Genomic DNA, 24418 nt, shown 5'->3' on the forward strand with positions numbered 1-24418 from the left:
CATTATTGTTGAACTTCTCTGCACCCTTTTTAGGGTCTCAGCATCTTTTTTTGGTGTCTTGGGTGACCAGAATTGGATGTAGTATTCCAAGTGTGGTCTTACCAGTGCAATATAAAGCAGTGCTATCACTTCACACAGTCTTGAAACCATCCCTCTGTTGATGCAACCTAGGACTGCATTAGCTATTTTGGCAGCTGCAGCACTGCTGGGCCAATTCTGGTAAAGTGGTGCTTTGTAAATGGGGATATCCTTCATGGCTACCATTTCATGAAATGGGAAAGCCTCTGGAGCAATGACTTGCAAAAAATGTCCAAACCTTGTTTTAAGCATTTCAAAAAGTCCTCAGTCGACCATTGGGTTTGATGATTTTCTGTTTGCTTATAGACCCACAGTTGTTGAATCAATATAGACATTTGGCAATTTCAAGTTGATTCCGTGCCTCGGAAACCTAAGCTTCTTAATGGGGGCTTCCTGGGGACGCAAACATATTAGAATCCCCAAATGCTCTGCCCAGCTTTTCTGGGACTTTGGAATAAGGAACATTTTTATTTTGTGAAAGATAAGCTTCACTCTTACTGTAAACAAATGGACACCTGAAACCTCCAGCAATCAAACTTTTTAGTACAAAGGTGAACAAGCACACTACTGGATAAATACATCTATTTGTAGGACTTTTAAAAGGAAAAGAAGAAGCTCTTAATTATTTACACTAATGAGCAATAATATTTTTATTTGAGGAGAAAGGAGGAGGATACTAAAGTAACTGCAGAAAATTTTGCCAGCAAAGTCATATTAAAGACTAATTTAAAAGTCAAACATTTGTCGGCTTGATCTGAAGAGCAAAGAGAGAGAGAAAAAAGTCTTGATGTGTTGCTACTTCAACAAAATTACTTGTTTATAAACTTAAATATATATCATTTATGAAAAGAAGCATTGGCATGAGTGTATGCATAAAAAGAACCTTTCATTTTCCTATAAGAAAATCAACCTAATTCTTGTTAAATACCAAGGCAAAAATACTGAAGTGTTAGCCTTGTGTGTAGACCTACAGATGACATCCTCTGATATCCAACCTTCACAATCTGGTTTCATAAAACTTCAGTTTATTTGTTTATTTATTTTATTTTTATTTATTTATTTTGTCAAGCAATTATAACATAGTTATGAATACATGAAATGGATTCATATAAGAAAAATAAAAAGAATCAATTGGACAGGGATGGTAGGCATGTTGGTGCGCTTATGCACGCCCCCTACATACCTCTTAGGAAAGGGGTGAGGTCAACAGTAGACAGTCTAAGGTTAAAGTTTTTGGGGTTTGGGGAAGAGGTCAGGTAGAGTCAGGTAGAGTATTCCAGATATTGACCACTCTGTTACTGAAGTCGTATTTCCTGCAATCAAGTTTGGTGTGGTTTACCTTGAGTTTGTATCTATTGTGTGTTCTTGTATTGTTATGGTTGAAGCTGAAGTATTCATTGACAGGTAGGACATTGCAATATATAATTTTATGTACCATACTTAGATCGGACCGAAGGCGGAGTAGTTCTAGGTTTTCTAGGTCTAGAATTTCAAGTCTGGTGGCATTAGGTATTCTGCAACGAGTAGAGGAGTGGAGAGCTCTTCTTGTGAAATATTTCTGGACTTTCTCAACTGTATTAATATCAGATACGTAATGCAGGTTCCAGACTGATGAGCTGTATTCAAGTATTGGTCTAGCAAATGTTTTGTTTTATCCCATCTCGCATCTTGCACTCTCTGAATGTCCTTGGCTCAAAACATTTGATTTTAATTTAATTCAATTTAGCTATTATGAATAAAGCCTTTGTTATATTTATTATACATTAATTTGATCATTTTGTTAAAATAAAAAGGGCGTTGGTACTTACCTGATACGCCTGTGAGCTGTGAGCTGTGAAGAGCATCCAGAAGTGGGAGGTGCTTCAGTCTCGTCTGGAAAGGCTGGGCTTAAAACTCCGGGACGCTCCTCCTCCTCCACAGGTCACCTCCTCAGCGTCCCCCAGTTTTGCGAAGACTGAGTGCCAAAGTCCGGGACTCATCACCTAATCTAGTTCCCTGACTGGAACGGAACCCCACCAGACGGAAAGAAATGGGTGGGGCTGGATGCTCTTCACAGCTTACAGAGAACGGGCGTATCAGGTAAGTACCAATGCCCTTTCTCCCATGAGCTGTTCAGAGCATCCAGAAGTGGGACATACCAAAGCTTGGCCTGTCCTTAGGGAGGGACTCCATCTGGATCGAAATCCACTCCTAAACTCTGTGGACTCTTCTGCCAAATGAAGCATCTGCTGAGGCATAGACATCAATTTTATAATTTCTGACAAAGGGAGATGGTGAAGCCCAAGTTGCCGCTCTGCAAATTTTGTCTATGGAAGCCCGTGTGGCCCATGCTGCTGATGTTGCCGCATTCCTTGTTGAGTGGGCTGTAATGCCTTGAGGAACTGAGATGGACTGGCATTTGTAACTTTTAGCTATGGTGGCTCTCAACCATCTACCAATGGTCGTCGACGATACCTTTTGCCCTAAAGTGGATGGATTGAAGGATAGGAATAGAGTGTCAGATTTTCGAAATGCCGCCGTGCGGTCTAGATAGATGCTTAAGGCCTTTTGAACGTCAAGTCGATGCCATTGATGCTCCAGTCTATGAGATGGTTTCGGACAAAAATTTGGAAGGACCAACTCCTGCGCTCTGTGGAAGGCTGAATTTACTGTAGGAGTGAACAATGGATCCAATTGGAGAATCACTCTGTCCGCATGAAACACACACAGGTCCTTTCTCATTGACAATGCCGCCAATTCGGAAATTCTCCTAGCTGATGTGATTGCAATTAGGAAGGCCACCTTATATGTCAGGAATTTAAGACTAGTGGTTCTTAAAGGCTCGAACGGGCCAGTTGTAAGTGCGGTTAACACCTTGTTGAGGTCCCAGGTGGGATAGCGGTGAATTACAGGAGGTTGTAAGTTTGCAGCACCCTTAAGAAAGCTGCAGACATGTGGATGGTGCGCTATGGAACAGAGGTCATCCCAGGCTATCACCGAGGCTAAAGCCGCCACCTGTCTGCGTAAAGTATTTGGAGATAGGCCCTTGGTCAACCCCTCCTGTAAAAAGTCCAATAATTGTCCTATTGATGGGACAGTTGGGTCGATCTTAGACCGCTGGCGACAGAAGGCGGACCACGTGGCCTCGTATATACGATTTGTTGAGGACCGTCTGGATGCTTGAATGGTGGCAATAGCAACCTCTGAAATCTGTTGGGCCCTTAAACGGCTCCGCTCAACCTCCATACGGCTAGACTGAGCCATTGTGGGTTCGGGTGAAGTATCGGCCCTTGGGAGAGGGAAACCTTTGATGGTGGAATTTTCCAAGGTTGTTCTCTCGACAGGTCCTGTAAGTCTGCGAACCACGTTCGCCTGGGCCAGTAAGGGGCGACCAATATCAATTCCGCTCGTTCCTCCAATAACTTCTGGATCAACCTGGGTATTACCGGGAGTGGAGGAAACGCATATAGAAGTCCGGGAGGCCACTGACATTGCAGAGTGTTGACGGCCTCCACCCCCTGAGTCGGGTACCTCGAAATATACCGGGGCAATTGGGCGTTGAGAGGAGAGGCAAATAGATCAATCACTGGTTGCCCAAACCTCCGCACTGCTTCCTGGAAGAGAGACGGGTGTAGGCGCCACTCTGCCTGATCTATCGTGGCCCTGCTGAGCCAGTCTGCTTGTGTGTTTAAGGCCCCTGCTATGTGTTCTGCCTTGAGCGAAAACAGATTGGCCTTGGCCCACTTGGCCGTCTCCAGCATCAGAAGTTTGGAATGGGTACCCCCCTGTCTGTTTACGTGGGCCTTGGTTGTGATATTGTCTGTCAAGACCAGAACGTGGCGTGATTGGAAAAGGGGTGAAAAACTGCGTAAGGCCAGGTGAACTGCTCGCAGCTCCAACAGGTTGATGCTTTGTGACTGTTTGGAAATAGTCCAAATTCCCTGCGCAGTGTGGGATTGGAAGTGAGCTCCCCATCCTACCAGGCTGGCATTGGTTGTGATCGTTGCCCTGTAAGGTTCCTTGAAAAGACACCCCTTGTTTATCGTTTTTTCCGACCACCAGCGGAGCGATCGTAGAACATTGTGCGGTACCTTTATCCGAATGTTGGAAGTGGCTCTTCTGGATTGCTGGAAAGGTAGCAGGAACCATTGCAGATCTCTAGAATGGAATCGAGCCCAAGGCACAATGGAAATACAATAAATCAGTTTCCCTAACAGTTGAGACAGCACTGCCAGGGAAACCCTCTTTAAGGCTCTGATCTCTCTGGCCAAAGACTAGATACTGTTAAACCTGTCCTGAGAGAGAAAGACCTTGCCCTCCACGGTATCTATCACTGCCCCTAAATGAACTAACCTAGCTGAGGGGATCAAATGGCTTTTATCCCAATTTATGGAAAAGCCATGACCCTGAAGGGTCTCCAGAGTAATCTTGGTATCCAATTTTGCTTGATGTCTGGAAGATGACAAAATTAAAATATCATCCAGATAACATTGTAAGCGAATAGATTTGATCCTGAGTGAGGCAGCCAAAGCCGCAAGGACCTTGGTAAAAGTCCTAGGGGCCGAAGCCAGACCGAATGGTAGGGCGATATATTCGCAGTGCCGACCACAATAGCAAAATCTAAGATATTTGTAGTGAGCAGGTCTAATTGGTATATGTAGATAAGCCTCTGTGAGATCTATAGAGGTCAGGACATCGTTCTCTCTGATGCTGAGCAGAATGGACTGGAGAGTAGTCATCTTGAATTTTCAATAAACCAACGATCTGTTCAGACATTTGAGGTCCAGAATTGCCCTCCAGCCCCCCGAACTCTTTGGGACCACAAACAATAGAGAGTAACAGCCTTGACCCCGCTGTTCAGATGGAACCTCTCTAATGGCCCGAATATGTAGAAGATGATTGATAGCCTCCTGCATCAATGCCCTCTTAATGGGGTCCGTGGACCTATGGCTCCTAATGAAAAAGTTCGGGGGGGGGGGAGGATTGAAACTCTAGCGCCAAACCAAACTTAATAGTGTCCTTGACCCACGCATCAGAGGTGGAGCTGTCCCATTGATCAGCAAACAATTTTAGCCGCCTTCCAATGGGAACTGCTGTCAAGGATTCACTTGGGGCGACGAAAAAATCAGCCTCCGGTACCTCTGGGGTTTCTTCTGTTTTGGCCTCCCCGCTGACCTCTATCGGAAGATTCCAACCTATCCTGTCTAAAACTGAGTCTGTAGCCTGATGTTCTCTGAGATCTGGAAACGTATGGGCCTTGATAGTAGGGCCGAAAGGAACCCCTTCAAAACGACTGGGGAGTTCTGTTTTCAGACCTCCGAAAAAGAGGGGGAAGCACTTTTTTCTTGTTTCTATTTTCTATAAGGAGGGGCTCCAAGACACTGCCAAATAATTTATCCCCCGATATTGGGGCTGATGCCAACTTGCATTTATGCTTGGTATCCGCCTGCCAATGCCTGAGCCATAGCAGTCTCTGTGCTGATACGTGAGATGCTATGGCCCTAGACGAGAATTTGACTGCATTAAATGTGGCATTGGCGGAGAATTCTGCTGATGCAATAATTTTAGCTATGCCCTGGTGGGCGCTGACATTTGACGCCAGCAATATATTCCTCAAGTGGAAGAGCCATCGGAGGGAGGACCATGTAAAAAAGGACGCCGCTGTAGTAGCCCTAATGGCCCAGGCGTCAGAAACGTGTGTCCTACGGAGTGCCAACTCTGCTCTCTTTTCTTCCGGTCTCAGGGCTTCCTCGGCCTCGTTGGGAAAGGTTGAAGAAGAGGCCAGTGCCACAATGGGCTCATCCACCTCCAGCATTTTGAGAAAATTTGAAAACTCTGGTGCCAAATTATATCGTTTATTGTACCCTGTTGGGGCTGGGTATGATGCTGCTGATGCCCATTGATTTTGTACTAATTCAGCAAACATACGAGGGACAGGAATAGTTTCCACCTCATTAGCCGGTTGTGAGAATATTAGATCCTCAGATTCGTCCTGAGACCCTGTTGACAATGGATGAGGGTTTGATATGCCTACTTTAGCGGTGTTCTTTGCCTTGAACAGTAAGGATTTAAAGAGGTACGGGCGAAAAAGGCCAGAAAAAGTAGGTTGGTCCGGAATGAGGCCCTCGTCGTCCGACATTCCCCGTTCTAGCGGGTCAGCCTCTGACAACCCCAAGTCCATCTGACCATCTGATGGATTGATCCCCCCTCCATGGGAACATCCTGGTCATCTAATTCCACCTCCTCCCGAAGACCCTGGGCTGGTATGTTAGGAATATTGGGGAATACCTGAGATTGATGTTATCCGATATGCGCAAAGGATCGAGCGGACAGGGATCCCGCATCCGAAGCGGCTGAGAAGTGTCTGGTCCTGATGGATTGCTGAACTCCAGCCGCAATGCCCCTTTGAATCGCCATCTCCATCCATTGCCTCATTTCGATGGGGATAGTCTCAGGCAATCCCTCCTCCTGTCTTAGGCTGGCGACCGTAGGGGTGAAGGTTGCCTCTGGGATTGGCCAGGGCAGTGCTCATTGGAGGAGATGTGCCTATGGGAGGTTGTCCAGAAACAGCCTGCCTGGGCTGGGTAGATAAGTCCAAGGGCCCCATTAGTTAGATAGTGTCATTGATGCAATAAACATGAATTTGGGCAAACTCTGGGAGACAGTGAAGGACAGGCAGGCTTGGTGTGCTGTTAAGCACCAATCCATGGAGTCACGAAGAGTTGGAGATGACTTAGTGACTGAACAACAACAAATTAATCCAGCCAAGTAGAGCACTTTTATACATTGTACTAGACCTTAATTTGCTTAACTGCACTCTGTTGATTAAGTCACATGTTGCCTTAAATCACAAATAAGAATTTAGTTAGATTCATAGATCATCTTGAGTCAAACTCAAACAAACCATATTACTATTTATGTAATGAGTATGGAAACCTAGACTAAATCTATTAACATTTATCATTCTTTCTATCGAAAGACAGAAAAGAACTGTGTAGTAGATATAGAATGATGATGATGAACAATTAATTAACAGTTTCTGGAATTCAAAGACAGAATATTTGAGAACGACTAATAACATTTGTTGAGATTTATATATTTTCAAAAACAAGGACAGACTTATAGGACATGAAAAAAATAGGGGAAAAATATCCAATGGGCTTAGGCATGCCTATTCCATTAATGACTCAAAAGGCAATCAATTAATGAGGTCAATTCCTTTTAGAGTATTCTAGGCACACCGTTCATCCTATTTGTGTTGAATTTTGTAGCTTTCAATGAGGCTGCTTAATCAATTGCCCAGCTACAATCTTTATTTGAACCAAACACTGACGTTTTCAACCTTCCAAAATTATATATAGAAGCCACTTGTGACAAACATGACATTGCAATCTGCTTTCAGCAAGGCAGAGTAAAATACTGTTTATCTCTCTTAGCTGAGACAACTTAATGCTTGCTTGATTTACTGGTGTGTAAGTCATAACTGGGAAAATGGAGAATCTCACCTCTTGTTAAAACATGCCTTTTTTAATGCACAATATAAGGTTCTGCTGTGCCACCTTGTGTTATATTATATCACGTCTGCTAAAAAACACCAGGACAAAACTAGAGTCCATAGGATTATTCAAAATCATACAGTTTTTATATTTAAAACTCCTGCTAGATCAACATCTTTGCTCACAGAGTTTCATACCCATAGTGATGACTGAATTAAAATCTCATTATTCAGAGACCAAAAGAGAGAGAAAGGGTGTTGGTACTTACCTGACACGCCCGTTCTCTTTGAGCTGTGAAGAGCATCCAGTAGTGAGCATCCAGTAGTAGTGGGAGGTGCTTCAGTCTCCGCATGTCTAGGCTGGGCTTAATTTGTGGAACGCTCCTCCTCCTCCACGGGACTCCTCCCCAGCGTTCCCCAGTTTTGGCGAAGACCGCCCTCGTCCTCAATGCCCTAACAACTCGTTGGCCAAAACAGGACCTCACCAGATGGAAAAAAAGGGGGTGGGGCTGGATGCTCTTCACAGCTCAAAGAGAACGGGCGTGTCAGGTAAGTACCAACGCCCTTTCTCCCATGAGCTGTTCAGAGCATCCAGTAGTGGGACATACCAAAGCTTGGCCTGTCCTACGGGAGGGACTCCGTCTGGCCTGGAATCTCCTCCTGGTCCCTGTGGACCCGTTGCAGAACTCTTCTGCCAAAGGAAGCCTCAGTGGATGCAAACACATCTATTTTATAATGTCTAATGAATGGCGATGGGGAGGCCCAAGTTGCGGCTCAACAAATTTCAGTTATTGGTGCCTGTGTAGCCCACGCTGCCAATGTTGCAGCGCTCCTTGTTGAATGAGCTGTTATTCCCCTGGGTACCGGCAGGGATTGAATCTGATACGTTTTCGCTATTGCGGCCTGTAGCCAACGGCCTATCGTACAAGGTGAGACCTTGCATCCCTGAGTATTGGGCTGAAAGGATACGAATAAGGCCTCTGTTTTTCTGAAAGCCGCTGTTAGGTTGATATATATTTGCAATGCTCACCTCACATCAAGCCTATGCCATTGCAGTTCCATCCCTTGGGATGGTCTGGGGCAAAAATTAGGAAGTATCAGCTCTTGTGCCCTATGAAAAGCCAAGTTAATTTTGGGTATAAATGTAGGATCAGGGCGAAGGACCACCCGGTCAGCATGGAAAACACAAAGATCTTGTCTGATAGACAAGGCTGCAATCTCCGAAATACGACGAGCAAAAGTCATCGCTACAAGGAAAACTACTCTATACGTCAGAAATTGTAGACTTGACGATTTCAAGGGTTCAAAGGGGCCCTTAGTGAGTGCGACAAGGACCTTGTTAAGGTCCCAGGTGGGATAACGGTGCACCTCTGGAGGGCGTAAATTTGTGGCTCCTCGAAGGAAAGTCCGTATGCGTGGATGATGGGAAAGAGAAAATAGGCCTTCACAAGTGAGAACTGACACCAAGGCCGCCACCTGTCTTTTCAACGTATTAGGTGATAATCCCTTGTCAAGTCCCTCTTGCAAGAACTCAAGAAGTTGAGCCACGGAAGGAGAGGTGGGATCAATTCGAGACTCGGTACACCATTTGCAGAAACTGGACCATGTGGCATTGTAAATGCGAGTTGTTGAGGGGCGTCTGGCGGCTAGGATAGTGGCGATAACTCTGTTGGAAAACTTTTCGCTCTTCAGACAACTCCGCTCGACCTCCAGACACCGAAAAGGCCTGTTTTCTGCTCCCCGAAAGGATCTTTTGGATTGACCACCCCTTCTGTTCCTATCCCCGAAGTCGGGCCTATCTGGCTGCTGCCCTGGTCTGAATGATGGGGGTCTCTGGTATCTGGGTGAAAAGGATCCCTGGTAAAAGGGTCGAAAGGATCCCCTCCGAAAGGACTGGGGGTTTCTAGGATCTGACTTCCGAAAAAGGGAAGGAAGAATTTTCTTTTTGTTATGGGTTTCGATTAGTAGCGTATCAAGGGAAGGGCCAAACAGTCTGTCTCCCACAATTGGGGATGAAGCCAGCTTGCATTTGTGCTTAAAGTCGGCTTGCCAATGTTTTAACCATAGCAAGCATTGCGCTGTGACATGTGAAGTAATGGCCCTGGCTGAAAACTTGACTGCATAAGTTGCATCAGCTGAGAATTCAGCAGCAGCAATAAGTTTAGCAATATCTTGGTGTGCTCTAAGGTTAGAATTAGGGACATGTTCCTGTAAGAGGCAGAGCCATCTGAAAGACGAACGGGTGAAGAAGGAGGCGGCCGTGGCTGCTCTGATGGCCCACGCGTCAGACTGATGGGCTCTGCGTAGGGCCCGTTTTTCCTCTGGCTTTAATGCCTCCAGTGCATCACTTGGAATGGGGGAGGATGCTAATCCCACTATAGGTTGATCTACCTCGGGAGTATTCAATAATTTTGAGAAATCAGGGACCAAATTGAAATATTTCCTGTCATATCCAGTGGGGGCTGAGTACACCGCTGCAGAGGCCCACTGCTTCTGTACCAGATCCGAAAACATGGGAGGAACTGGGATCACCTCTGCTTCAACTACAGGTTGGTTGAAAATCAGATCCTCTGGTCCCTCTTCCGAAGGAGTTGGTGTGGTGGAAAGGGTCGACTTGTTTAGGCGTGCAATATTTTTTGCCTTAAACAAGAGAGATCTGAAAAGCTGTGGGCGGAATAAGCCTGTAAAAACAGGTTGGTCAGGAATAAGGCCCCCATCCTTAGACATTCCCCTTTCTAAGGGGTCTGCTTCTGACAGGATCCTGATTCAGTCTCATCCATTTGATCAATTTGATCCACTTCTTCCTCCTCTTCCTCCTCCTCCGTCGGCCCTTGGAGGGGGACCTCCCCCTGTAAATGTATCTGGGTATGGTGCTGCTCCGACCTGGTCAATGACCTCAGTGATTAGGAATCATGATCGGTGATCACAGGATATTCCCTGGTCATAACTGCATGTTGAAGCCCCGCTGTGATTCCCTAGCGGATTGCCAGCTCCATCCAGGCTTTCATCCTCTCTGGAACCTCCTCAGTAAGACTATTGCCCTGACGAAGACCAGCAGCCATCAGAGTGAATGTGGCTTCAGGAGTCCTTCACATGGTCGGTGTCCCAGGCACTTAGGCCTGTTGGCCTTGGGGAGCCAAGCTGTGCCTGGATGAAAGGGAGAGATCTAGGGGAGGAGGAAGGTGGGAAGAGGTAGACGGACCGGGGCTGGAGGAGGCGAAGTCCTGTGAGACTTTGTGCGCCTCCTGAGTGCGCTTATCTATCTGTTTTTGTAAAGCTTTATGGCTCCTGGTAGCGTCCCTTTCTGAGGCTTTAGAATTCCCCTTAGCCTGCTTAGGTTTGTGTTGAGATTTGGCTTTTGCCTTCAAGGATGAGGTCTCAGAGCTGCTACACTCTGCCATTTCGATTCAAATTGGAATTGCAGTATGCTTTTTATACAATGCAATACTGTGAAGGCGGTTGGCACGCCCAGGGGCCTGATCTGAGGATAGACCGGTTGCCCTGATGATGATTTTATTGCCCCCCCCTTTTTTTAAATAATACTTATCTAAAATGAGTCGTATCTCAGTAATAATATTTTATTGAAATTAAAATATCATACTGAAGAGAAAATTATTATTATTTGTAGAGTTGTAATTGCAGGAATGTTCCAATCTTGGATGGCAAACCTCAGATAAAGAATGTTTCCAAGCAAATACAACTCAGGCAAACAAAGTCACTAATCTAAAGGAGGATAGAGAGAGGAAGTAAACATATGTTAGACTTTAACTAGAGATAATTAATTGTATTAATTACTGTGCTAAACAGTAACAAAAGTTAAGCAGTAACCAAGGTTAACCAATGATGGAGGATAATTAAAAATGTGTATAAATACAAGACTAGACTCCAATAAAGTCATCATGATTCAGTTGTTCATGATCAAACAACTCGACTGCCTCATCATTACAACAATTATTATTATTATTACACTAATATATATCTATCTATGTTAATAAGTATAAGAATGTTAATTAAGTGGCACGATCTTGCGTGCAGAGCAAAACCAAACAGCCAAATTGCGAACGCCTAAAGGCCCAGAATGATAAGGGTAGAGGCCTTCAACAGCTTCCCTGCACAGGCGGACACAGGCCTGGGTGCTCGCTGTTGTGCCGCTGGGTTGATTGGGCTGTGAGGGTTAAGCCAACAATTTAAATGTAAGAATAGCCTCAAATGGAGAACAAACCAAGACAAGAGTATAATGGTTCCCAGAATATCTGAAGAAAACCTCTACTCCGAGCAGAGCTACCTCACACAGCACGAGAAGGAATACGGGCGCGCGGCCATGAGGTCTTGAAAGAAAAGATGGCCTCCAGCCATTAATCTTTTGGCGCGTTCCTCAGCAGCAAACTCCCGCCTTGTAAATGAATAGCCTCCGATGGCTTTTTTCTATGAGGCTAAGCGGCGGGGAAGGGTGGAAGGTACCAATCCACTCCAAATGGTGTTCAGAGGGGGGGGAGAGCGATACGACTCAGTTTGGAGGGAAAACTCACGCCGCTGTTTGATGAAAAGAAAACGCTACGGCAATCGGTCGAAATGGCAGGGGTAGAAATATTGCTGTGGGGAGGGGGCGCGGAGCAGCTCCGAAGCCTCCCGCTGCTTTGGGGCGCGAATTGGCACGTCCCTAAGTCGGACCTGTCTGGCTGCGATCTCTACAATGCGAGCCAACTTGAGAAATCGGAATGGAATAGAAGGCTAAAGACAAGCTGATTAACTGTCAAACCTGCTGGCAACGAAAGAATTTTTCCTGTTTCGGCCAAGGAAGAATCACAAGCACTGCCTATATCTCACGAGGCTGAGCAAAAACTGGGGAACACTGGGGAGGAGTACCGTGGGGGAGGAGGAGCGTTCCACAAATTAAGCCCCACCTAGACATGCGGAGACTGAAGCACCTCCCACTACTACTGGATGCTCACTACTGGATGCTCTGAACAGCTCATGGGAGAAACTAAAAATTCTTTCAGCAGCTTAAAGGCCACTGGGTGGATTTATTGTACCATAAGTCTTAGTAGATTGAGTTTTATCAGGTGTAGCTGTAGAAGTTAACTCTACTTTATGAAGCTTACGCCACAATAAATTTGTGACCCCCTGCCCAAGCAGGAGGGGTTGGACACCATTTCTGACAAATGGCAGTCCAATCTCTTCTTCAAAGTCTCAAGTGATGAAGCTCCCACAACTTCTGAGGGCAAAGTATTCCATAGGTCGATTGTTCTCACTATCAAAAAGTTTCTCCTTATTTCCAGGTTAAATCTCTCCTTGTTCAGTTTCCATCCATTGTTCCTTTTCTGGCCTACATGAGCTTTAGAAAATAGCTTGACCCCTTCCTCCCTGTGCAAGCCCCTCAAATATTGGAAGACTGCTATCATGTCTCCTCGGTCCTTTTCTTTACAAGACTAGCCATGTCCAGTTTCTGCAACCGTTCATCATATGTTTTAGCCTCCAGTCCCCTAATCATCCTGGCTGCTCTTCTCTGTACTTTTTCTAGAATCTCAACATTTTTTTAATAGTGTGGTGACCAAAACTGGATGCAGTACTCTAGGTACTTACTAAGGCTTTATACAGTGCTATTAGTACCACACTTGATCTTGATTGTATCCCTCTGTTAATGCAACTTAGGCTTTGGCTTATTTGGCTGCTGCTGCACACTGTTGGCTCATATTTAGCTGGTTACCCACTAAGACTCCACGATTCCTCTCACAGTTACTGCTATTGAGCCTGGTTTCACCCAGTCTATATGCGTACTTTTGGTTTTTCTTGCCCAAGTGTAGGAGTTTACTTTTCTCTACACTGAATTCCATTTTGTTAGACAGTGTTCAAGTCTTTCAAGATCCATCTGGATCTTGAGCCTATCTTCTTGAGCCTATCTTCTCCCTGAATTTTCCTCACATTTGCACAACAGTATCACTATGGGAAACACAGTCAAACAGTGTTGTCAATTCTGACAATGCCAATCATTTATCACATGGGAAAACACTCTGTCCAGTTGGTAATACTGTGCCTTATCCTGTGGAATTGATTAATGGATGAGAAGTACTGTTACCATTGAGGGAGGGTTCCTTAGGGATTGATGAAATGCTATGAGATGCAGGCCTTGTGACTTTTTGATAGCAAGGATCAGGAACATTTTCAAAGAAATGCAAGTGGGGAAATGAAGTGACTGGGATTTTTAAATATTATAAAATCTAATAAATATTTTCATTTAAGAACTGGCTTACATACTACCGGTGAAATTCTTGTCATGCACATGTAGAAAATTTAAAGGTGAGCTTCAATATTCTGTTTTGCATTCTGAAAAGACTGGGATCGTGTGGGATGGGGAAGGAAAGATAATTTTGAAAAGATGTACGTATAGTCATGTTGACAGTGGATATAGTTTGCTTCCCAGAAGACTCCAGCCTAGGAACAGAAAGGATTGTTCTCATTCTGAAAGTGATCAGATGGCAAGCCTTGACATCAGTACTTATATATCTTCACACATTTTTTAAAAAATGTTATCTTCTACAAATTTACCCATCAAATGAATCTATACGTTAATTTAACAACGATTGTATACTGAAACTTCAGTATATGTTCAGCTGAGATATAGGTACAGAAAAAAGAAAGAATAACTGACCACACACATTAACAAAAGGCTAAAAGGCGTTTGACAAAATAAACAATACAAGTTTGGTGGTTGATTCTTTGAGACATGAACTCAACCTGTGATGTGCAAAAATAAAATAAAAAAAGTACTTGACTCTTCAGGGTCAATATCTGGTTGTATTCCTTTTAGCTACATTGACTGCAAGCAAAACTTACAATAGGTGGTGACTGGTTCTTAGATTACTTGTAAGAACTACTGCCTACACCTCCAAGGCTAACTCCTACAACTTAGTAATATTTGAAGATTTTCAAGCATCCATTGCTTATTTCAGGTCTTCCCATAATATTTATATGGTGTTTCCATCCAGACATTGTCTTGGAAATTCTAAGAGTTTCTTCTTCATCATTCACTCTCTTGTAGATATACCTTCATTCTTGGGTTCATTGTCTTGCTATCTGACCGACTTGCCCTTGACAAGACAGATGGCTTAATATTTTCCTGCAGAATTCTCTCACACAAAGCAAAAATTAATCCTTCCTTCAATGATGGCAAATAGCCCAGATTTTCAGACAGCAAAGCATACTTGAAACATAATGCTCTACCTCTATGCTTAACATGAGAGATGTTATGAGAGTCCAATTGTTGATGGCAATGTTTGCTGATCATCAGACATAATTGTAGCCATACAGTCTGAAAATATGATATATCTGTCCACAGAATATACCTCCAGAAGGCTAGAGAGTAATTGAAAAATGTTTGGGCAACTTTGAGAAAAGCATTAATTTTCTTCTTAGTAAGCAATTGCTTACTTAATGAGCATATTTTCATCTAGATATTTTGTTTAAGGTAGAATCATGAACATTGAGTTTAACCACAGAATAGTGTCTTAAAGACCTTTGGATGTTTTGTATGGGTTCTCTGTGACTTCCTGGATTTTATGCTGTAGTTCTAGAGTTATTTTGGCAGGACAATCACTTGTAAGAAGATTCACGGGAGTTCAAATCTTCTCCATTTCCAATGTATGCATCTGACCGTGAACCAATGGAGACTCAGATCTTCACATTTGCAATGAATTCTCCTTTCTCTCACTTCACTTCTTCAATTAGTGAGGGCATTTCAGTAAATTGTAACCTCCTGCTACTCTAATCTAGTTTGTGGATAATGAAGACATGGCTAAGGCTTGCTTCCAAATCTTGCCTCATTTGGAAGTAATGAATTACAGCTTCCACTTTTGATAGGAGCACTCCTGCCTTCTTCACTTGATTGTAATAATGGAAAAACAAACTGGAAGCTAAGGGGCTAGGGTTAGGGTCAGGGTGATTGCAATGGTTTTAAGTGTGAATAAATGGACTTAAGTTATATTTTTCAGTGACGTAACTTCAAACAGTCACTAAATGAACTGTTGTACATCAGGGACTATCTGTAATTTGTTTATACAAATGTGCTTATTGTACTTTGTGTATTGACACCCTTTGAAAGTAATGAATGACGTAGATCTTACCCAGTGGTCCAAGCACCTATCCCAAATACATAATAAAATTTCTTACAGAAACTTAGAAATTGACCCTATCAGAACTGACAAGCTAATTTTATTGGTTAGTTGAGAGGAATAGTATACCTGATAGTGCACTAAAGGAGTTTTCAAAATGCTAATTTACAAAAAGAATTCTTCATACTGCTTTCTCCTTCATTCACTTTCTCTTTGTTCCAGTGGTAGCAGAGATAAGAATCTGTCAGCACAAGTGATCTAATTATGGGGAATCAAGATTCTAATGGTGGATGCATTATCGTAAATATTTTACAGGCTATCCTCTCTCTGGATGTGCGCCTTGAATTTTAAAAGAGAGGCATAATTGTGAAGAAATACCAGTGGCTTGGAGGCTGGCTGAACTTGTCACATCTACTACATGTACATTCCTGATATTTTTCAGCCTGATTTGTAATCATGACCAAAGAATCTTTGGCGCATCTCTGCTATGTTGAGGAGGCTTACCTGAGCTTGACCGGGCAGAAATGGCATATCAGTAAAATCAAGACCTAAGAACTGGGATGGGCAACTATAGCATCTTTCCAACTTATGGACTTCAACTCCCAGAATTCCTGAGACATCAGCCATGCTGGCTCAGGAATTCTGGGACTTGAAGTCCACAGGTTGTAAAGGTGTCATAGTTGCCCACCCCGCCTAAGAATAAGGCATTTTCCCAGGTGCTGTTTCCAAAGGGACATCAGAAGGAGAGGTAGCCCCAACAGTGTGTACTTCAAGAATGATGAAGAGTCTGATTCTAAACCAAGAGCCAGAAATCCCTCCCAGAAGGAGCCCAACAAAAAGGAGAAATTGTGTATCATATGAACTTTTGGTTCTGGCAGCACAACCGAGGAAAGAACAGGGTAGAAGTGAAATGAAAAAGAACCGAGTCATGTAGAAGGAGGAGTTTTCACAAGTGATGCTCTCCTCACTGACAGAATGGGGGTGATGTCTGTCAAAATTTCCTCTCCAAAACAACTACTAAAAAAAATATACTGGAGCATTACTGTTGCATTTTTGGTTATCTTATTTACATAAAACAAACAGCTCTGGAAAATTCAAGGATGCCCTTAAAACTTTGTGTGTGCTGTTAATGTACTTGTTAAAAAAAACCCACTCATTCTTTTCTATACAGGTAGAGTCCTGGACCTGCAACCATAATTGGGACTGGAATTTCTGTCATTAAAGGAGACAGTTGTGATGCGAGTTATGCCCAATTTTATGACCTTCCTTGCTGCGGTCATTAAGCAAATCCCATGCTTGTTAAAGTGGATCACACAATTTTTAAGTGAATCTGATTTTGATCATTTATTTTGTTTGCCAGAAGCTGGCTGGGAAAGTCACGAATGAGGATTGCATGATCTAGGGATACTGTAACTGTCATAAATACATGTCAGTTGCCCAGCACCTGAAATTTGATCATGTGACTGTGGAGACGCTGAAAGGGACAGATGTGTGAAGCCTGGTTGTAACTTTGAACAGGCACTAACCAAATGGTCGTAAGTCGAGGACTACCTGAATAGCACTGGTTCGGACAGCATGCAAATATCATGGTACTCTAAATCAGGGCCTCCCCAATCCCTGGTCCGTGGACCGGCACTGGTCCACAGCATGCCAGAAATTGGGTCATGCAAACAAGCGAAGCCCCATCCGCGGGATGCATGCAGCACGTGAAACCACGCCCCTTCCGGTCTGGGGAAAAACCTCTCTCCACGGAACCGGTCCCTGGTGCCCAAAATGTTGGGGGCCGCTGCTCTAAATCATACCCTGGATACTCTTTTCCTCTAGCCAAGGCTAAGCTGTCTTGTCCATCTGTCCTTATACTAACAACAAGAAGAAAACAGGCAACTTTAGCCAGTCTGCCATAATGTAAGCTTTCCATTTTGGAGTTGGAACTATCAAAGTAGGGATTTTCATCCCTTGTTCTTCATGCATCTTTTTTTTTTAAAATTACTCTCAAAAATAACATAGAAAACTAAAATGAGACAGCTCAGTAATACTGGATTTTAAATGTGGCAGCTGCAACATCTTTTCCAAAGTCTAGGGTAAGATTCTTACTATGCGAGTGGATACTGAACAACTCAAGCTATTCAAGAACAACAATAAGAGATTCGACGGTGTTTACGTAGAATGGGATAGCCTTTAGCATAATCTATGACACTGAAATGAGAAATCCCACCATGCAGATGGAAACAATGAAATGCATAGTTACACATACACAAATAGTGAAAATCAGAGATAAAGAAACGATCAGCATTTCCAATGATCTGCTTGTTATTGTGGCGCTGCAGATAAGAGAAGGTGATGACCGAGAGATGTCCTAAAGAGAGATGAAGTCAATTTTTTGAGTGATTACACCTACCAAGGGCTTGATGAATTATCAATACAATGAATAGAAATTGAGAAGCTTTCATTACAAAGTCACTTGAACAGAAGGTGACTAACACCCTGGGTGTTTTTTCAGTCTAAAGGCTATACTTTCTACTCTAGGCTCAGGAGGAATGGGCAGAAATATTATGTGATAATTAGCAGTTATTTTCAGATCCATGTTTTACTTGTAGAGTTTAGATTAAGGGGATGAAATGCATGCATTATAATTTGCACTAGCTATATTTTATCTGATTTTGTCTCTTGGCCTCTCCAAATGGAAAAATTGATCCAACATCTGTAGGGATTTGTAGATTTCAAAGGATGAAATAAGTGCAATTAGATTCTGCAATCTTTAAGGCATCATCTGATCCATGAGACTCTCTCAGCCAAGAAATGCTTCTGAAATATCAGCCCTACCTATCATGAGGTTGGGGACTGCAGCCACAAATACACTACTAGATATAGAAGATGACCAGGCTGAGGCCGAAGGAGGGGTTAAATGCATCATCAGTCATGAGTCCTTGCACACCCACAAGAGATCTAAGTCCAGTACATCTTGCATTCCTTTCTATTCTTCACTCCCACTAATTTTCCTTGACCGTTAGTGGTTCAGATTTTTATAGGGAGCTTAAGTTTACAATAAATCTTTATACACATTTGAACTGCAGGGTCTCCTGACTTCCCTAGTGCTTGACACTAAATGACTACATGCAGATCCCACAGCGAAAATACCCACCTTTGCTAAAGAAACTACAACCAACGTGAGGATATGCACATTCTTTCCAAGGCCACCATTGTACAGACTAGGCACTGTGGTAACCATAGGTACTCTCGTGCTTGTGAATCGTCCTCTGATAACACATCAGAGTCAATATGCACATCATAAGTTATCCAAAATTGCCTTTAGGTTGTAAATTGGTCCCTTTGCTTTCTTGGAAAATTAAAATAATAAAACAAGATAACTTGGAATACCATAGTACAAATATTCTAGTAGTTTCAAACTAGAGAAGAGGCAACCCCACTCCTTTTTGCCTTCTGATGAACACATAATTTATAGTGGTCACATCCATGGTAGCAGCCATTTTGTAAATCAACACCTCCCTGAATGTTATCTTATGCGAAGATCTCTCAATCACACAAATATCCAATTGAATCCACAGGCCTAAAATATTGTCTGTTTTTGATTCTAGACAACTTGAGAAGTACTCTGTGAAAAAAGATAGATGAAGTCAAAGGGATGAATGGCTCTTCCTCTATACATTAAAACAACGGAGAACATGGAGAAACAAACATGTATTTAAGTACCAAGAATTAAATGAATTTTCTGTAGTAATAGGAAGGTGAGCATAACAACTGAAGCAAGGTGATAGCAAACCCCTTGTTATGATTCTGTAATAAAATCGTCAACTGAAATGTACTAAAAAATTAAGACAGAAATGAGACACATTATGAATCACCTGACTTCGACAAGTTCAATGTTTCCATGAAAAAAAAATATATTTTAACTTTTCAATAAGCAAACAAGCAAACTCCCATCTAATCATATTTAGGTCAAGAAAGTTTAAATGCCATCTATGCCTGTAATATAGCCATCAATTTCTAAATACAGGTAGTCCTCGGCTTATGACCACAATTGAGCCCAAAATGTATATTGTTAAGTGAGACATTTGTTGAATTTCACCCCATTTTACAAGCTTTCTTGCCATAGTTGTTAAGTGAATCATTGCAGTTGTTAATTAGTAACCTGGTTGTTAAGTGAATCTGGCTTCCTCATTGATATTGCTTATCAGAGGGTCGCAAAAGGGGATCACGTGACCCCAGGGATACTAAAACCATCATAAATATAAGCCAGTTGCTAAGCATCCAAATTTTGATCACATGACCTTGGTGATGCTGCAATGGTCAAAAAAGTGTGAAAAAAGGACATAAGTTACTGGCTTCAGTGCCATTGTAGCTTTGACTGGTCACTAAATGAAATGTTGCAAGTCGAGGACTACCTGTAGTGTTTATATCTTTAAAAAAATCAACACACTAAGCAAACTTTCTAACACATTTATGTTCATTACCTTGAGTTACTTGTAAAAATAAGAAAGCGTGAGTGTGGAGAAGGGGGAAAGATACAAATAGATAGAGGCAAATACAAGGACCAGGGCTAACTCAAAATAATACCATGCAATATTTTATGATGTTTTCGCAATGCTGTTTAAAAATATTTAAATTAAAAGCCAGCAGCTATCTTTTTTTTTTTTTTAGCCAATTTAAACTAGTTATGTATATTTAGACACCAATGTTTTAAGTAGAGTACTTTGGTATTAAATTTAAAAAAAACCTACCTCCTCGCTGTACCAGCAGTGTCACCTCACTTCCTTTAGGACATTCAATCAGCATATCCACAACTTGGTTGTGAGTTAGATTCTGCACATTCTTCTTGTTGACTTCAACTATAAGGTCCCCTTCTTTTAGACCTCGGCACCTTGGACTGTCGACAATTTGCTTCACTCTCTGTCCCCCACCCCCAGGACTGTCTGCTATAGTGAAGCCAAAGCCCATTGGCCCTTTAATTATATGTACAGTTATGAGTTCAGGTTGCGTTGCTATAGAAGAAGCCAAGGAGACTGTGTCATTGGGGTAGCCGTGGGATCCATTGGAAGAAACCTCAGCGGGACTGCTAGGTCTCTGCTCTTTCATCCCGTTGACTTTCCCTGTTTTGCTACCATGGCTTGCCGGAGAGTCATAGCTTTCTTGCCCATTTACAATGATCGGTTCTTTATCCAAAATGGCCACAGATGTCACCAGGCTTGTGTTGGGATCATCTGGGTCAAAAGGCAGAGGATAGCCTCGGCACAGTTCCAGGTCCACGCTGGCACCGATAGGAATTGACTGGAAGATTTTGACCACTTGAGCATGGGTGTGGCCCAGGACACATGTGTCATTCACGCTGACAATAACATCTCCTACAGAACAGATGGTTGAAACTCTGTTAGTTTATCATACAAACTTCTTGCTTCATTCAGTGCATAGCAAAAGGAAGGAGGCGGAAGAGGAACAAGAACTACTACTAGTAGTTTTATCAAATATAATCTCTCTCTCTCTCCCCCCCCTCTCTCTGTGTGTGTGTGTGTGTGTGTGTGTGTGTGTGTGTGTTTTCTTAAGTTTTCGCGGGTACTTACATGTATGGTATTCAGCTTTGTTCGGGTATTTTCCCACGTCATTATAGTTGTGCTTTTAAAGTTGTAGCAACGTTTCGGCAGAATCTCATCTGCCATCATCAGGCTTCTGTATTGTGCTACAACTTTAAAAGCACAACTATAATGACGTGGGAAAATACCCGAACAAAGCTGAATACCATATTATATACACACACACACACACATACACACTGTTCAAGGAAATGTATCCAGGGAGTTCATTTATCTTGGCATCAAATAACTCAAAATGCTATGTAACAGAGACAAAGAGTGATTTTAGCTTATCAATTATTAAAAATTATTATAATAATTTTTCTTTTTGTGAAACTAAAACTTGCATAGCCATCTTTCACTACAACAAATTCAGAGATTATGAAAAAGGAAGCATTGAATCCAAAGCAGAATATTACATATATTAAAACTATTATGCTTATGTTATATTAATATTTAATATAGCATTTTAAAATTCAGAAATTACCTTACATAACTAAGCACATGAGTTCCTGGGGACAAAATAATGGATTTGGATCTGTGTTTAATGCCGTGGGTGATAGAATGCAATGTTTTGGGTGCGTAATTGTATTCATGGCATTTTTTGAATATTTGTTGTAACTCCAAATGTTCACTAAGTGAGTGGTTGTAAATTAAGCACTACCTGTAGCTTACATTCTAAAATTCCCCAGGAAAGGGAACAATAATAGCATGTCATATAAAGCGGAACAAACACTGTTATAATACTAAATATATTCCAACATGGAAATCATCAAATATTCCTGTAGTATTATAAATTTCATTCTTGAATGAGAATAAACTAACTTACTGATAAATACTTTAAGAAAAAAGAAGAATCGTTTTGTTGACTGGAAAAGACTGCACTGGTTTCAGCAGTCAAGCTTCACTTTTAACCAATAATAAAGATGAAGGAATTCTTGCTTTTAGTTGTTTTAAAACATCTCAAACATATTTTTTGATAGATTGGGTTACAGTTCAGTTCACTTGGGAAGAAATATTTTGATGTTTTTATTTTTGAAAAAGAAATTGCTTACATAAAACTCTTTTGCCTGTATAAAATGAGGTTTGTAGCAGATATGGGATTATCCTTCAGTGTCCTGGAAATTTACTCTTTGCATTTTTAAGCTCTAATATGTTTTGTCCCTTCAAAAGGTTTGTTAAGTGCAGCAGTGCTACATTGTGTGTGCTCAATATGACTCACACAGTGAAGGACTTTGTTTTGAATTATATCCAAAAAAATGGCAGAACATTTTGGCTTTGACATAGCACATGTTTTAAAAATACACACAAGTCCTTTAGATTTAATTCTCTACTATTAAGAAATTCGGAAGATTGTAATATTTTGCTTCTACAATGTAATGGCTTTATGCCTGTGTGGTTTGACAGTATAACCTATTTATAGTGCTATATATAGACACATTATAGAGAGACACTATAACCTGCTTGACATTCTTTTCTTTTGGTTTTTTTGGGGAAAAAGCCCTTTGGCCAGAATAGAATAATTGAGGTTTAGATTCTGGTAGACTACTAATTTTTCTCTAGCATTGTATTAGTTAAAGGGGCTCTTGATTGAATATTTCATTGTTTTCTTTTTGTTTAAAAGACAAGTGGATGTACAGAGGCTAAGTTATTAACTGTAGGACTGCTGCTCTTTTTTTTTAAATCAGAGATTTTTAAAAAACTTTTGAATCAACTTTGATTCCTGGTGATTGCCTGAAGAAGTCTCGGCAGTTTTCTTGGCCAGATTTGAGAAGCTTACTGTTGTCTCCTTCCTAGGGCTGAAAAGGTGACTGGCCCAAGCTTTGTGTCTATGGTGGGACTAGAATTCCCAACCTTCCGGTTTCTAACCCACTACCTTAACCACTACACCAAACTGTCTCTGTCTCTCCTCTTTATTTCATCTAGTTTCCACCAATGATAACTCTCAGTGGATTGACATGAAATTTTATAGGAGGCAAGACAATCATGATTTTTTAAAACAAGGCACCCACATCACCCAGACAGCTGGCAAACTGTACTGTAAAGAGTGTGGAACAAAACTGTGGAATGGAACTTCTAGTTTTATCCAGAGGAATGTGTTATTTCCCTTCCTTTGCTTTGAGATAGAAATTAAGGCAAACTTAACATGATTGAACTCAGATTAACTACGCTACTTTTCCGTGGCTGATCTCCCATTAGAGCAGAGAATCCAGGAGTTTCCTGTCAAGCTACCTGTTTCCATTTTGCCATCCAGTGCTGCAGGCCCATCAAGCACCAAACTCTTTATCTGGAGAAATTCATCTGGTTCGTCTCCGCCGACCACAGTGAAACCAAAGCCTCTGCTGCTTTTCCTCAGTTTGGTGTGAATGAACTTCCCTTTCAGTTCAGATGGGTTCCGGGTGAAAAATGGTTTCCCTGCTGTGAAAATTCCAGAAGTTTATAAGTCAGGAAAAATAAATGCACTAATTTCTCTACAGTATCCTTCTCTTTTCTAACTTCTGCCAGCGGAGCAATTAACTAACCTCCCATCAGCACTGATGATGTTAGTTTGGTAATGAAATGTCTGCAAGAAAACAACCAAACTGAGAGAACACCAAAGACCCCTTATTTCAACTACAAATATTCTCCTCTATCAATGAATTAACCCTCAGAAGGACTAAATGTTAGAACTTGATTGAGCTTTCCTCTTCTGAGAAGTTTGCCCACACCCAAACATTGAAAAACACAAGGGGTATCAAATGGGAAAATCTATAGTGTAAAACTTAGGACAAACCCAGGGGGTTCTGCTAAATAATTCTGAGGCGATCATACCTCAACAGAACTGAGACCCAGAAAATATTGCTTATTCCAGGTTTCAGATGAAACAAATTCCAGTCAGGAAGAGAAAGTCAAATCTGATGTGCACTTTTCATTTTCTGAATTCACAGCATCATTTACTATTTACTATACCATTTACTTTTCAATTTGCTTATTATCTTTCTTTTCTTATGTTGGCTTCTGCCATTGATGCCCCCAGTATAGCACCTACCACAGGTCTACTCACCATTTAATTTTTCCAGGCCTCTTTCCCTCCCTTCTCTCAGATACCAAGATTGCTACTATTCTAACGTGACTTATTCCAATGGCCTGTCAGCTGATCTTCCCTGCACCTTATCTTCACCCTACAATGGTAT

General features: G+C 42.1%; 1 protein-coding gene across 24 annotated transcripts in view; it reads right to left on the reverse strand.

Moving 5' to 3' along the window:
* The window catches only part of MAGI1 (membrane associated guanylate kinase, WW and PDZ domain containing 1), a 524636-nt gene that overhangs the window by 71403 nt on the left and 428815 nt on the right, over positions 1-24418 (reverse strand). For all 24 annotated transcript variants that reach the window (XR_015747473.1, XM_087954578.1, XM_087954577.1 and 21 more), the window contains 2 exons: positions 23478-23663; positions 20400-21020 (listed from right to left, as the gene is read on the reverse strand). Coding sequence is in view for 23 of the 24 variants with exons in the window: in XM_087954578.1 (XP_087810704.1) it covers positions 20400-21020; positions 23478-23663 (807 nt within the window). In the remaining variant the exon portion in view is untranslated. The remainder of the gene's footprint in view (positions 1-20399; positions 21021-23477; positions 23664-24418) is intronic.

This window comes from Notechis scutatus, chromosome 2 (assembly GCF_049901735.1).
Source record: "Notechis scutatus isolate UNSWTSFEM ecotype Mainland chromosome 2, rNotScu1.2, whole genome shotgun sequence".
Lineage (NCBI taxonomy): Eukaryota > Metazoa > Chordata > Lepidosauria > Squamata > Elapidae > Notechis > Notechis scutatus.